The sequence below is a fragment of the Oryzias latipes genome, chromosome 4 (genome assembly GCF_002234675.1).
Source record: "Oryzias latipes chromosome 4, ASM223467v1".
Taxonomy (NCBI): domain Eukaryota; kingdom Metazoa; phylum Chordata; class Actinopteri; order Beloniformes; family Adrianichthyidae; genus Oryzias; species Oryzias latipes.
The window spans coordinates 8,553,963-8,568,967 of NC_019862.2; the positions used below are offsets into that span (position 1 = coordinate 8,553,963).

General features: G+C 43.5%; 1 protein-coding gene across 4 annotated transcripts in view; it reads right to left on the minus strand.

Annotated features, from left to right (window-relative positions):
• The window catches only part of LOC101169188 (obscurin), a 55,990-nt gene that overhangs the window by 20,003 nt on the left and 20,982 nt on the right, over positions 1-15,005 (minus strand). For all 4 annotated transcript variants that reach the window (XM_020702273.2, XM_020702275.2, XM_020702274.2 and 1 more), the window contains exons 28-43: positions 13,741-14,010; positions 13,388-13,666; positions 13,021-13,278; positions 12,673-12,939; positions 12,308-12,574; positions 11,194-11,460; positions 10,618-10,884; positions 10,213-10,479; positions 9,635-9,901; positions 4,279-4,545; positions 3,877-4,143; positions 3,122-3,388; positions 991-3,042; positions 805-877; positions 595-686; positions 77-189 (exon numbers count right to left, since the gene is read on the minus strand). In XM_020702273.2, coding sequence (XP_020557932.1) covers positions 77-189; positions 595-686; positions 805-877; positions 991-3,042; positions 3,122-3,388; positions 3,877-4,143; positions 4,279-4,545; positions 9,635-9,901; positions 10,213-10,479; positions 10,618-10,884; positions 11,194-11,460; positions 12,308-12,574; positions 12,673-12,939; positions 13,021-13,278; positions 13,388-13,666; positions 13,741-14,010 — 5,540 coding nt within the window. The remainder of the gene's footprint in view (positions 1-76; positions 190-594; positions 687-804; positions 878-990; positions 3,043-3,121; positions 3,389-3,876; positions 4,144-4,278; positions 4,546-9,634; positions 9,902-10,212; positions 10,480-10,617; positions 10,885-11,193; positions 11,461-12,307; positions 12,575-12,672; positions 12,940-13,020; positions 13,279-13,387; positions 13,667-13,740; positions 14,011-15,005) is intronic.

Sequence of the window (15,005 nt, forward strand, 5' to 3'; positions counted from 1 at the left end):
AAAACAGCAGCACTGTGAGACAAACTTTTTCAAACCACAGAAGGCAACGGGATGCGACAGAGTTTGTGGGAAAGACCTCTCGCCTGTCGCCTTCCTCCTCTGACTCAGATCCAGACACGGTGCTGGTCATGGGGGTGTGTGCTCGCCGTTGTTTTGGAGAGGGTGTCTTTAATTTACTTTCTTGCAGCCCTGTGAATTGAACTAGCTTCAATATTTTGCAGGACCAATAAGTCCTAAGAAGAAATTATATCAGTAATGTTTTTACCCTTTTTCTGATATAAAAACTTTGTAAACAAGAAGGAAAATGTACTTAAAAAATGTCTTGAAAGAGACTAAATAAAACAATAAATTCTCTCTTTAGTAGAAATTACTCTTCTTTGGTCATCTGTGCTAAATCTGAAAGCTCAGCAGCTTTTAGGTTCATAACTGGAGACCACATGTCAGTGATGTTGAGGAAGCTCTTCTTCTTATCTTAGCAAGACAATCCTAATTAAAATATAAAATAATGGCAACATTTTGACCTGGCTACAAATGTCTGTGGAAATTGTTGTTTATTATCAAATAAAAATGTCTACGTAAACTCATGAAACTGACCTTCAACTTTCAATAGTTTCTTGAGAGGTTGTGGGGCTGAGATCTTCTCCTTCTCATTTAGAGCACATTCATCTGCAGGTTTGGATACCTCCCTAAGAAAATATTTAGTAAACACATTCACATAATAGTTTATTCAATTTAAAAAATAGAATTCATTATAAACTGTGAAATTAAGAGAATATAAGTCTGTGAATTTGAAGCTTTGCTTACCTGGGCAGGACTGGCCTAGTTTCAGGAGGCTCCATCGCATCTGGAGCCGTTTCATAATCGGATGGACTCGACACTGTAAAAAATAAAAATAAAAATTACAAGCAGTTGTTGTATGCTTCCTTTCATTGCAGAAAATTGCAGACGTTGTTAAATGTTTAGTCTTGGCAGCCAAAAAGTGTCACTCACAGGAGCTGACAGCAAGTAGTGAGGACTGTCTCCTCTCCTGCAGTCTTGTTGCTGGCTCTGTCAGGTTGTAGGTCTCCCACAGGGAAATGCTCTCCACAAAACTTGCAGTCCCGGTGACTGAGGTGGGCGCTTGTGCTTCATGGGTTTGGACCTGAGGTTCAGGTTTTGACGGGGCGAGCTGTAAAGGAGTTATAGCTGCAAGGGGTGGATGTATGGGCACCTGTGCTGCAGGCTGCCCTGGCTTTACCACAGTGATGTTACCATTGTAGGAAACCGAACCAAATGTGTTTGCCACCTCACACGTATAAATCCCACTGTCACTGTTGATCAAGTTTTTAACGACAAGTGTGCATTCGCCGTTCTCTGCAGTTGTAATCTGGCATCGCTGATCGTTGGTGATGTGCTGGCCATTTTTTAACCAGCGCACACTGCTGGGTTTTCCCTCTACAGTGCATTTTAGAATCAGGGTACCATGAAGGTCTGCGTTTTGGGTCTTGAAAACGTCCTTGAACAGCGGCCGCATCTCCTTGCGGGTCTTGTAGCCTTTGAAGGCAGCCTGGATCTTGACGGCAGCCTCTTTCATTTGCGGTTCATCCTCAAAGTTGACCTCAGAAGAAACCTCAGGAGGTTCTGTCCTCTCAGGAGGCAGATGTTCCTTTCGACTCTCAGCTTCGAAGGCCGGAAGCTGGACAGGTGGCAGCTCCACTAGCGCTTCAGAGAAGGTTTCATCCTCAGAAGTGAACAGGAGAGGGATCTCTGGGGTTGGTAGTTGTTCACTTGCTCTTGTCGTCTCAAGCGGCAGCCTAATTTCCTCTGCCTTATCTGGTTCCTTTGGCATAGGTTTTACTCTCTGTTTTATTGGCTGCTTTATTTTTTCATCTGTTGGACTGTCTGTTGTGACAGCCTGGTTGCTCTGTAATCTTAGTTTCTCCTCAGACTCTTTTCTCATCGGCTCTTTGAACTGTTTTCCCATCCTTTCCTCAGTTGACTTATTAATCGGCCGATCTTCTTGATTCATCTCTGTATCTCTTGATAACTGTTTTCTTTCTTTGCTTTTTGTTCTTTTTGGTGCCTTTGGAGAGGCAAAGTCTACCATCTTCTCATCCAACCTTTCTGGTCGTTCTGTGGACTGTTCGTCTTGCTGATTCACTGAGGACACTTCTGCATGCTTGTGCTCTGTTTCTGAATCATTCGTCGTACCTTTTTTTACATGGTGAACATTTTTCTGAGGTACTTCTGAACAAGTTTTGACCGACTGTTCTCCATCCGTTACCTTCACCTTAAATCTTTCTGGCGTTTTTAAAGTTTCATCTAAATTTTCTTTATTTTCTATCGCTTTTGGATTTGTTTCTCTCTTTCCTGAGATACCTTGTACTTTCACATGTTCTTCCTTGTCCTGCCTCTCATCAAACATCGTAAACCCAGGTTGTTTCTCCTGCAGCCTGGATTTGTTTAATTCTTCTAATTTTGTTCTTTTCTGCTTCAATTTCTCATCACTTTTATGTTCCTCTTCGTTTTCTTTCAGTTTGACCTCACTTTTGCCTAGAATCCTTTTTGGTTGACCGACTTCAAAGCCAGATTTAAGTAATTCGTTTAACTTCTCTCCTGGTTGTCGTCCTTCTAGCAAGGTTTCGTTTTTTGTCTCCAAAGCTCTTGGTGTTTCTTCAACCTTTCTGACATCCCTGCAATCCTTAGTAGGTTGTGCCCTTCCATCTTTCTTATGCATCTCATTCTCTTCCTCTTTGTTTCTCTCCACTTTGCTTAGATCCTGCTCAGCGTCAGCGTTTCTGTCCGTTGGCTGGATGCGTGATTGGACTTCATTTTTCTCCTTCAGCAAAGCTGCTTTAAAGTAGAAAGTAGAAACTGACTCCTCATCTTTTTCTGAATTTGCAAAAGATGCTCTCCTGTAAGACCTCTTTTTTGGCTCAGGAGGGACAGAGTTGAGCTCTGATGGATGAGCTTTTTCATTCACAGGCACTGGCATAGAAACATTTCCTTTTAACCGGGGCAGTAGTGGAGGAGGTGCTGACTTTTGTTCAATCTGTGGTGTTGCTGCATAAACAACAAACACATAAGAAGTTATCTTTAACCTCTAAGTTAACCTTAATCAAGAGAACCAAGCTGAACACACCTTTTACTTGAACAAATGCAAAGGTCTCCACACTTCCAACATGGCAGGAGTACCTGCCACTGTCCTCAGGCTGAAGCTCCTTGATAGTGAGCTGGACGATGCAGCCGTCCTGCTTCATCTCACACTTCCTGCTGGCTCTCAGAGGCAGTTTGTTCTTCTTCCACTGCACCGACACTCCAGGCTTAGACACTTCACAGCAGAGAGCGACGGTACCTCCCTCCTCAGCTCCTATGCTTTGTAATTCTTTCTTGAAAAACGGTGGGACCTCTGTGAAACAATGTCATAAAGAAAAACATTACAAAAAATATTTTTGAATATCTGAGTGACTTTAGTACATTAAACCGTTGGTAAACATTTGTTCAAAACCACAAAAATTGAGAAATGTATAGCAGACATTTTTAAAAAGGTAAAAATGTTTTAGTCTTCTTTATCCTTTTTCTTTTCCTTTCGACTTCTCCCTTCAGGGGTCCCTACAGCAAATCAGCTTCCTCTATATAACCAAAACTAAGACAACTTTTTCCATTTCTTTGAACAGTTGAGAGACTTTAACAACACTAAACCTTTCTAAAACTTTCCTAGAAAATTTTGAACATATAAATTATTTTGGGTTAAATTTTATTTGTTTTTACATTCGAGTGTGTAGAACTACTTTTTTAAACATATTAACATGACTTCTACAAATTTTTGTTGTTTTTACCCAAACACCTAATAATTCTTTAAGATGCAGACATTTGTTATGTCTCAATTGTACAAACCTTTCACTGACACAGTGGCAGCAGTCTCTGCACTTCCTGCTTGACAGATGTAGCTTCCACTGTCCTCAGCTTTGACCTCCTTGATGTGGAGCTGGACGATGCAGCCGTCCTGCTTCACCTCATATTTCTTGTTGGCTCTCAGCGGCGTCTTGTTCTTTTTCCACTGAACTGAAGCTCCTGGTTTGGACACTTCACAGCTCAGTGAGACTGTACCTCCCTCCTCCACTTCCACGTTGACCAACTTTTCTTTAAAGAAGGGAGGAAGCTCTGAGAAAATATAAGAAAAGTTTATTTTTGTCATTGTTTTTATTTTAAAGATAGATGTGCTTTTATTTTGATGCAAGATGCAACAGTTTTGTTGTCTGATAGTTGTGTCAGTCATTTCCGATCAACTTGTCTCACCTTTCACTGTAACTGTTGCCGTGGTAACTGCAGTTCCAGCTTGACACGAGTAGCTGCCACCATCTTCAGGTGTAGCATCTTTGATTTGGAGCTGGAGGAAGCAGCCGTTGTGCTCCATTGTGTACTTCCTGTTCTCTCTTAGAGGCAGTCTGTTCTTCTTCCATTGTACTGGAAGCCCTGCTTTAGACACCTCACAGCACAGAGAGGTTGTACTTCCCTCCTGAACAGCCACGTCCTTCAGGTCTTGTTTAAAAAATGGAGTAAGCTCTGGAAAATAGTAAAATAGCATTTTATTCAAGTAAAACAATAGAAATATAATTGAAAGATTGTCAATTGTGCTCAAAACCTTCTAAATGAGTTCATTAGATCTTTTATTTGGACTCATGCAATAAAAGGCATTGACAGACTATTAGACCATTCCTATCCTTGAAAGTCAGTCTTTTTTCTTGTTATTACATATAATGTCATGGTGCTTCTGTCAGTTCTCCTCCCCATCCCTTCTCTGCTCCTTACTCCACCAGCTGTGACTACTCACCTCATTAAGACTCTGTTCTACTTAAGGAGACCCAGCTCCAGCATTCAACGCCAGTTCATTGCCCCTGATGGACTTCATGCCATGAGAGTCCCCTGAGTCAGACGCTTCAACGAGCAGCTACTACATTCCTGAAATCTTCTGAGAGAACCATCTTTCGAATTAGCCTTCCGACACGCCACGGGTCCCGAGCTCACCAAGATCTCCAGCCATGCCACGAATCTCAACTACATCAGAACCTCAAGTCTGGCCACGATCACTAACTTCGCCAGGACCTCCAGCCACGCCAAGACCCCGAAGCACGTCGGACCAAAGAATAAACCTTATTACTTCCCTACTCCTTACCTGTGTCCTCCTTCCGGGTTTCAGCATCTGGGTCTGTCTCGCCTCCGAATCATGACCGAACGAACTGGCTGTAATACCGACCCAGCTGACCCAGAGGGCCTCCGCCTAGCAGTCAACCAGCAAGGCATCATGTTGGGATGGCAAGCTGATGCATTAACCCAAATGGCCTCTGCTCAACAGGATCTATTCCGACGCCTGGATGGTATGACACGAACACTTTTGGAATTAACTGGACAATTTTCTAACTCCACTGTTGCAATTCCGCTCCCGTCTTCCGGCAACATCCCCACTTCCGCTTCCGTCACCACACCGGAATACTTCCATCTCCAGCCTGAACCTTTTTTGGGTGACATAGAAGCCTGTGGAGGATTTCAATTGCAATGTCAATTTTTGTTCAAACAAGCTCCCAGATACTATCACACCGATCACAGTAAAATTATACTTATAGTCAATTCTCTCAGAAACAAGGATTTGCAATGGGCTCAAGCTTTCTTAGCGGCCAATGCCATCACGCATCTTTCCGCATCGATTGCTTCATCGGAAAATTTCGACTAGTCTTTGATCAACCCCAAAAGCAGGAAGAACCTACCCGACGATTGCTGAGCCTCAAGCAACGCAATCGATCGGTCAGCGATCACATGATCGACTTCTGGATTCTAGTGGTGGAGGCAGGTTGGTCCGATCCAGCGCTAAGAGGCATTTTCTATCAATCTCTTAATGACACCATTAAAGACCATCTGTGCACACAACCTGAAGCTCTCTCGTTCGAATAACTTGTCTCTGCAGCCCTATGTTCTGACACCCGCCTCAGAGAACGGCAGAATGAACGCAGTCATCAGACCTGTTAGCTACCTCCTAGCATTCCTCAGCATTTTACCGCCACTAATTCATTTTCTCCGTCTAAATACCTCGTAAACCTCCGGAAGAGGCAATGCAGATCGGACATTCTAAGTTATCCGCCAAGGAGCATCAGAAACGCAGAAAGGAGGGTTCGTGCTTCTACTGCGGCAACCAGGGCCACCAAGTTTCGCAATGCCAGCTACGTTTACACTCCAGAGCCCCCCGCTAGAAGACGGGCTGAGGGCAGGTCATTCAGTTGTTTCCACTGGAAAAGATTTTTTATAAATCCCTGTCAAGATTTGTTACAAGTCAGAGGTCTCTGACTCCCAAGCCCTATTGATTCCGGCGCAGAGCAAAGTTTAATCGATCACAGCCTAGTCAAGCAACTTACCTTGCCCATGGAACCTCTGGACTCTTCTATTAAAGCTGCTGGTTTAGGGGGTCAACACCTCTCGCTCATCGCACTAAGCCTATACCACTCATTACTTCTGGTAACCACAGAGAGCCAATTTATTTTTACGTCACCCACTCTCCTCAAAACCCCGTAGTCTTAGGATTTTCCTGGCTCAAACTACACAACCCCCAATTTGATTGGGTTCATCAACGCGTTATTAATCGGAGCGCGTTTGGTTTGGCTAACTGCCTCCAGTCAGCCATTTCCGCCGTCACTTCTCCCTGTGATGTTATTTCTGAAAATATTGATCTCTCTAAAGTTCCTTCCTGTTACCATGACTTCAAGGCTGTTTTCAGTAAAGCCAAAGCAAGCTCCCTACCACTTCATAGACCTTATGACTGTGCCGTTGAATTACTCCAGGGCTCTACTTTACCTATGGGTAGATTATATAATTTATCCAGTCCCGAGAAAGCAGCACTGGAGTCATACATCCAAGAGGCACTTTCCTCGGGACACATCCGTCCTTCATCTTCTCCAGTCAGTGCTGGGTTCTTCTTTGTAGAAAAGAAGGATAAGTCCTTGCGTCCCTGTATTGATTACCACGAACTAAACCAAATAACAGTCAAAGATAAATACTCTCTGCCTCTCATCAGTTCCGTGTTTGATTCAGTCCAAAAGGTTCGTATATTTTCTACCATGCTTCCATCCACCTGCATCGTGGGGAGTCTCACTTGGGACATTGAAACTCGTGTGTCATGCTGCCTCTGTCAGTTCTCCTTCCCCTCCCCTCTCTCATCGCTTCAGAAGATTGGAACCAGCTGTGGATACTCAGCTCATCTGCTCACAGCCTTCATAAGGAGATCCAGCCCAGCATTCATCGCCAGTTCGTTACCTACCTCGGAGCTTGCTTGGTCATCAAGTTATTCTGTGTCAGCACGTTGACTCGCTACTTACCTTGCTCTTTGAACCACTCTCAGGTTCCTCTTCCACGAGTGTCCACCTGGAATATCTTCACCAAGATCTGCTCCTGCCATCCTCGCCTCAAGCCCCGCTCCGCTCCAGCCTCGTCATGTCTCTCATCAAGAGGGTTCCTGTCTTCCTCGCCTCCTGTCTTGCTCCGCTCCTGCCACGCCACGTCACGTCTCTGGTCATAATCCCCAAGGAGTCCTCCGCCTACAACAATACTGCTACGGCTTCAGAGCTCCAGTCTACAGAATGTAACCTTCAAAGGCTATTGATTTTTCCTGCTGGAAAAATAAAAACTTTGTCAACCACTCTTTGTTTGGGTTTCCTTCCGGGTTCCAGTATCTGGGTCTGCTACGTCATTCAAACCTTGACATTGTGTCCAGAATGCCCAAGGTGAGGAGCCAAATCACACTCCCTGTCCTGATGGAACTCTGTTTGTGCTATCTTTCCTCAGGTCAGACTTGCTCACATGGGCTCACACCTCTCATAATGCATGCCATGATGGCGTTTACAGAACTCTCAACCTCATCCAAAAACGTTTTTTTGGCCATCCATAGACAATGGTGTGTACGGGAGTACATTGCCGCCTGCACTGCTTGTGCTCGCTCCAAGTCATCAAACTCCCCTCCGTCTGGTTTTCTACATCCACTACCCACACCTAACCGCCCCTGGTCTCACATTGCTGTGGATTTCGTCACCGGTTTACCTCTATCCCAAGGCAACACTGTTATCTTCACTGTCATTGACTGTTTCTCCAAAGCTGCTCATTTCATTCCCCTTCCTCAGCTACCTACCGCCACTGAAACTGCCGACATCTTGGTCCACCATGTGTTTTGTCACCATGGGATACCGGCAAACATTGTGTCTGACCACGGAACACAATGCATCTCCCAGGTATGGAAAGCCTTCTGTTCTGCCCTGGGAGCCACTGTCAGTCTGTCTTCAGGTTACCATCCGCAATCCAATGGGCAAGCGGAACGGGCTAATCAGGAGTTGGAGGCAGCTCTCCGTTGTCTGGCTGCTCAAAACACCACGGACTGGTCCAAATACCTGGTGTGGATTGAGTATACCCACAATTCTCACCCTCCCTCGGATACTCACCACATCTGTTTCCATCTCAGGAACTCGATTTGGCAGTGCCCTTGGTCCAGCACCATCTCCAATGTAGCCAACGTGTTTGGCACCAGACCAGGGTGCTCTCCTCCGCACCAAGGAGAGTTACTGTTGCACTGCCAATCGTCACAGGGTGGTGAGGCCTACTTACCAGCCTGGCCAGAGGGTATGGCTCTCGTCTAGGAACATTTCCATCCAGTCCACTTCCCGCAAACTCGCTCCTCGCTTCATTGGACCATACATCATTGAAAGGATCATCAATCCCCCCTGTGTCCATCTCCGCCTTCATGCAGTACTCAAAGCACACCCCCTCATTCCATATCTCTCACATTAAACATTAAACCCTTTCTGCCCGCATTCCGCTTCCCCTCTGCCCGCCCGTATCATTGACGGCGCTCCGGCGTTCATGGTCAACCGTGTCCTGGATGTTCGTCGCCGTGTCCATGGGTTCCATTTCCTGATGGACTGGGAGGGTTACAGTCCAGAGGAACATTCCTGGGTCTCCCGTTCCCTCATTCTGGAACCTACCCTCAACAGCGACATCTATCGAGCCCGTCCTGGACCGCAGCGGACGTTAGGGGGGGGCTGTCATGGTGCCTCTGTCAGTTCTCGTCCCCCTCCCTTCTCTGCTCAGCTCCTGACTCCACCAGCTGTGACTACTCACCTAATCAAGAGTCTCCTGAGTCAGACGCTTCCACGAGCAGGCACTACATTCCTGAAATCTTCTGAGAGCACCATCCTTCGTCATAGCCTTCCGACACGCCACGGGTCTCGAGCTCGCCAAGATCTCCAGCCACGCCACGAATCTCAATTACATCAAAACCTCAAGTCTGGCCATAATCACTAACTTCGCCAGGACCTCCAGCCACGCCAAGACCCCCAACCACGTCGGACCAAAGATTAAACCTTAATACTTACCTACTCCTTACCTGTGTCCTCCTTCCGGGTTTTAGCATCTGGGTCTGTCTCGCCTCCGAATCATGACATGTAAAGAAAACAGCAAAACACAGAATACTTGGTTGTAAAATGCTTAACAACTTTACTATCTATCATAAACATGTAACATGTTAGTAGAAAATGATTGAATTTATTAGTGACTTGTAAATATTAAAACCGTATTTTTGATTTGTATTTTTAAGGCTTGATAAGAATGCCAGTCTTCCAACCTTTCACTGATAGATGTGCTGACGTCTCTGCATTGTCTGCCTGACAGCTGTAGCTGCCACTGTCCTCCAGAGTGAGGTTCTTCAGGTGGAGCTGGACAATGCAGCCGTCCTGCTTCATCTCACACTTCCTGCTGGCTCTCAGAGGCAGTTTGTTCTTCTTCCACTGCACTGACACTCCATGCTTAGACACTTCACAGCATAGAGAGACGGTACCTCCCTCCTCAGCTTCTATGCTTTGTAATTCTTTCTTGAAAAATGGTGGGACCTCTGTGAAACAATGTCAAAAACACAATCACATTTTTTCCTGCTCGTTTTCCATAATTTCCATCTTATTTGCTGCTGGTTACGCGGATCAGACATGTTTAGCCAACAAGGATCTTCATTGGTTGAAAACAAGGAGGATACCAACCCGTAAGGCCTGGATTCTGACAATGCTGCATTGGATTGATGAAAAAAAACTACCCATTGGGGTAAACTAATAAAAAAATAGATTTCTATAAAACTATTTTGATGTTTTTTCCGAAATACTTAATAATTCTCTAAGATGCACACATTTTTTACGTCTCAATTGTACAAACCTTTCACTGACACAGTGGCAGCAGTCTCTGCACTTCCTGCTTGACAGATGTAGCTTCCACTGTCCTCAGCTTTGACCTCCTTGATGTGGAGCTGGACGATGCAGCCGTCCTGCTTCACCTCATATTTCTTGTTGGCTCTCAGCGGCGTCTTGTTCTTTTTCCACTGAACTGAAGCTCCTGGTTTGGACACTTCACAGCTCAGTGAGACTGTACCTCCCTCCTCCACTTCCACGTTGACCAACTTTTCTTTAAAGAAGGGAGGAAGCTCTAAGAAAATATAAGAAATGTTTATTGTTGTCATTGTCTTTTAATTAAAAGACAAATGTGCTTTTATTTTGATGCAGGATGTACCATAGTTTTGTTGTCAGATAGTTGTGTCAGTTATTTCCGATCAACTCGTCTCACCTTTCACTGTAACTGTTGCCGTGGTAACTGCAGTTCCAGCTTGACACGAGTAGCTGCCACCATCTTCAGGTGTAGCATCTTTGATTTGGAGCTGGAGGAAGCAGCCGTTGTGCTCCATTGTGTACTTCTTGTTCTCTCTTAGAGGCAGTCTGTTCTTCTTCCATTGTACTGGAAGCCCTGCTTTAGACACCTCACAGCACAGAGAGGTTGTACTTCCCTCCTGAACAGCCACGTCCTTCAGGTCTTGTTTAAAAAATGGAGTAAGCTCTGGAAAATAGTAAAATAGCATTTTATTCAAGTTCATTAGATCTTTTATTTGGACTCATACAAAAAAGGCATTGACATACTATTAGACCATTACCTATCCTTGAAAGTCAGTCTTTTTTCTTGTTATTACATATAAAGAAAACAGCAAAACACAGAATACTTATTTGTAAAATGTTTAAAAACATCACCATCTATCATAAACATGTAAAGTTAGTAGAAAATGATTGAATTTATTAGTGACTTGTAAATATTAAAACTGTGTTTTTGATTTGTATTTTTAAGGCTTGATAAGAATGCCAGTCTTCCAACCTTTCACTGATAGATGTGCTGACGTCTCTGCATTGTCTGCCTGACAGCTGTAGCTGCCACTGTCCTCCAGAGTGAGGTTCTTCAGGTGGAGCTGGACAATGCAGCCGTCCTGCTTCATCTCACACTTCCTGCTGGCTCTCAGAGGCAGTTTGTTCTTCTTCCACTGCACTGACACTCCATGCTTAGACACTTCACAGCACAGAGAGACGGTACCTCCCTCCTCAGCTTCTGTGTTCTGCAGGCGTCTTCTGAAATACGGAGGCAGCTCTGGAAAAAAAAGAAGATATCTCACGGTCAGTAGAACACGGTGTTACCTTTAAATTTATTATTCAAAGACACACTCCAATCAAAGTTGTGTTTTTGATATATTGAACATGTTCTTACAGCCTTTTTTTTCTTGGTGGAGGACAAACATAAACAAAATTAACCTTTTAATTAGATTTTTTAGTATTTCTTTGTTCAAATTGTTGTGAATCATGCTGTTTAAAAAAGATTGTATTTGTGACACAAAAAATACACTGGTTAGGTACTACTGTATGGAGCCCCAAATTGTTCAAAATTAAAAAAATAAATACGACCTTTTGCAATCACACAATCAACCAATAATTCTCTCCTAAATATATAAAAGATCATGAAATTGTTGATTGTTGGATTGCACAAAGTCATATTTATTTTTTTAATCATGAACAATTTGGGGCTCCATCGGCTACAAGCTCCCTGCTCCGCTCCATTCCACTTGCAGGCAAATAGATCCATGTAAGTTTTTTGTTTTCCTTAACTCGAATCTGGCTCAAAACTGTACAGCAGGCTAGCTCCAATGTTGCTCGTCATTTTTGTTGCAGTGTTAATGTTAATGTTAAGGGTGTGACGGGCTGTAAACTTGGGTTCCTCTGCACCGACAGTTCCACCCATACTTCAGAGGTGAATTTCTAAAGAACTCCTGCCGCTCTGCAGAAACTACGTCCTAGAAAACAACACCGTTTTTCTTTTCGCTAAAAAGGACATGATCATAATAAAAAAAAAAAAAAAAAACGCTGGGAAAGCTTTGAAAATAGATCAGAAGACTTTTGGAGTGGGACTTTAAAGAGTTGAGCAGATTTTAGTTTTTAAATACCTTTCACTGTGACATTTGCAGTTGTTTCTGCCCTTCCTGCCTGACATGTGTACGTTCCACCATCTGCAGGACTGAGCTCATTGATATGAAGCAGGTGGAGACAACCCTCCTGTTTCATTTCATACTTTCTGTTTGCTTTAAGAATCATCTTGTTTTTCTTCCACTGCACAGAGACACCAGCTTTGGACATTTCACACGTCAGTATGGCCGTCCCTCCTTCATCGGCTACGACATTTCTCAGTTCTTTATTAAAGAACGGCGGAGGCTCTGGGGAAAAAGTCATGATAAAGACCGGTGAGATGCAATGTTCTTATTTTCCATTTTAAATTTACAATCACTGAAAACTCTTAATTTTCTTGACACACCTTTAACCCGCAGAGACGCAAGGGTCTCTGCGCTTCCGGCTTGACAGGAGTAGGTTCCACTGTCCTCAAGCTTCAACTCTTTGATGTAAAGCTGAAGGAAGCAGCCGTCCTGCCTCATCTCATATTTCCTGCATGCTTTTAGTGGCAGTCTGTCCTTCTTCCACTGAATAGGAACACCCAGTTTGGAGAGCTCGCAGTACAAAGAGGCTGAACCTCCTTCTTCTGCTTCCACATTCTGAAGCTCCTCTTGGAAAAATGGAGGAAGCTCTGAGGGAAAAACAAAAAACATCCAACCAGAAAGTTTTCATTGAAAACCGTCAGTTTTAACTGATGTTAAATCAATCTTACCTGTTACTGTAAGTTTGACGCTGCTCTGTTCATCCCCTGTATCACAAATGTAAGAGCCAGTATCTTGAGGCTCTACATCATGAATAAGGAGCAGGTTGACTTTTCCTTTCTTCTGCATCTCATATTTATCACTATTTTGAAGGGGAACTTGGTGGCGTCTCCAGGTGACCAAGGAGGTAAGGTCAGAGGTGGTGCAACACAAGCTGGCTGTTTCTCCTTCTATTACAGCAACATCTTTGGGCTTCTCCTCAAACAAAACTAGGATTTAAAATCAATCTAGATTTTAGAAAAACAACAATTTTTCTCTAAAGTTCTGAATTTTCCTGCATAAACAAATAAACACCACATCTCTGACTTTCTTACCAACCTTTGGGCTTAGGAACAACTAACAGACGCGCCGAGGTTTTCTCATCACCAACGACAAACGTCACGATCCCCGTTTCCTCAGGTGTTGTCATGCTGAGGACCAGGCGGTGCTGGCGACCGTGGCATGTCATTTGATTCATCTCGTTCTTCTGCAGAGGGCTGGATCCAAGCCACCAGGCACCTTCACTTACATCTGAGTGGCTCAGCTCACACACAAACACAGCGTCCTCTCCAGCTGTCACTCTAATGTCCTGAAGCTCCTTGACTATCTGAACGCGCTCTGTGGAGAAAGAACCAGATGTTTTATAATCTGCTGGCTGGAGATTGATAAAGAAAAGTAAATGTTAGAATTACCTCTTACAACCAGCTTGGCGGTGGTCTTCTTGCCTCTGCTCACACAGCAGTACTCCCCAGCATCCTCTGGTTGTAAGTTATTGATCTCGAGAGTGTGTATAGATCCTTTTTTCTTTAAAATGTATCGACCTCCTGCTTCCATCACAGTGTTGTCTTTCCTCCAGGTGACCGGGACGTTGGCACTGGAGACCTCACAAGAAAGCAGGACAGGTTTTCCCTCCATCACCGCTTGGCTCTCCAGTTCTTTCTCAAAGAAAACCGACGCAGCCGCTAGAGGAAGTGAGAAAAACGGAAAACAACATTACTGCATGCATGTGAACATCCATGTTTAGAGCAGGGCTCTGCAACCTTTAGCACTAAAACAGCCGTTTAGGCCAACTTCTCAAAACTTCCCCCAAAAATAAACTATTTCTGTGGCTATGTAGCCAATTATTTAGAAAATGTAGCTTTTAAATATTTACACTAAAAATTTGTAACAGTGTTGTATTTTTCTTCTTGAAACAATTTAAATTTCTTTTACTTTTGACAGCATCACATACCAGTTCTTTTCAAAATAAAACACAAACCGTGTCAAACCAGATCTTCCTTTTAAAGCAGAGTTACTTGAAATTAAAAAGCAAAAAAAGCAACAGACACAGCATTTTCAATCAAAATTATGCCTCGTCCGTTTTTCTCCTCATACTATCCATTTATAAGCACCACAACATTGGCACGGATTTTATATTTTAATCTATACGTCTGGATTTAATTATGTACTTTAAGAACTAGACACTGGTCTGCAACAAAAGATAAAAATATGTCCTTTAAGGCCGTTTCACACAGCCATGACGTACTTTTTGAATATATGTGGAAAAAGTGAAAAAAGTCTTTCACAGATGTATCATGGACAAACCACATTACCATGGAAGAAGTACAAATAAACCAGGTGAAGAACACAAATCAACTTAGAACATGATCTGCATGATTATTGTGCTGTGTATATGCAAATTCATTAGTTGTTCGTGCATCAGTTATGTAATTTGAACGCGATATGTGCACCGTATACAGGATATAAAGGTTATACATCGATGGTACATGCGTAAAAAGTCTGTTGGACACACGTGAAACGCTCGTGGAAAACCACAAATTTTCAAATGCATTATGCAAAAATCACACACTTGTGTAAGATGTACGTAATAATTGGGCTTAAACCACGTAAAATGCATGTAAACTGTGATTCTCAACAGTCCAAAAAATTTTAACAGCTCAGAACCAAATACTCAAAA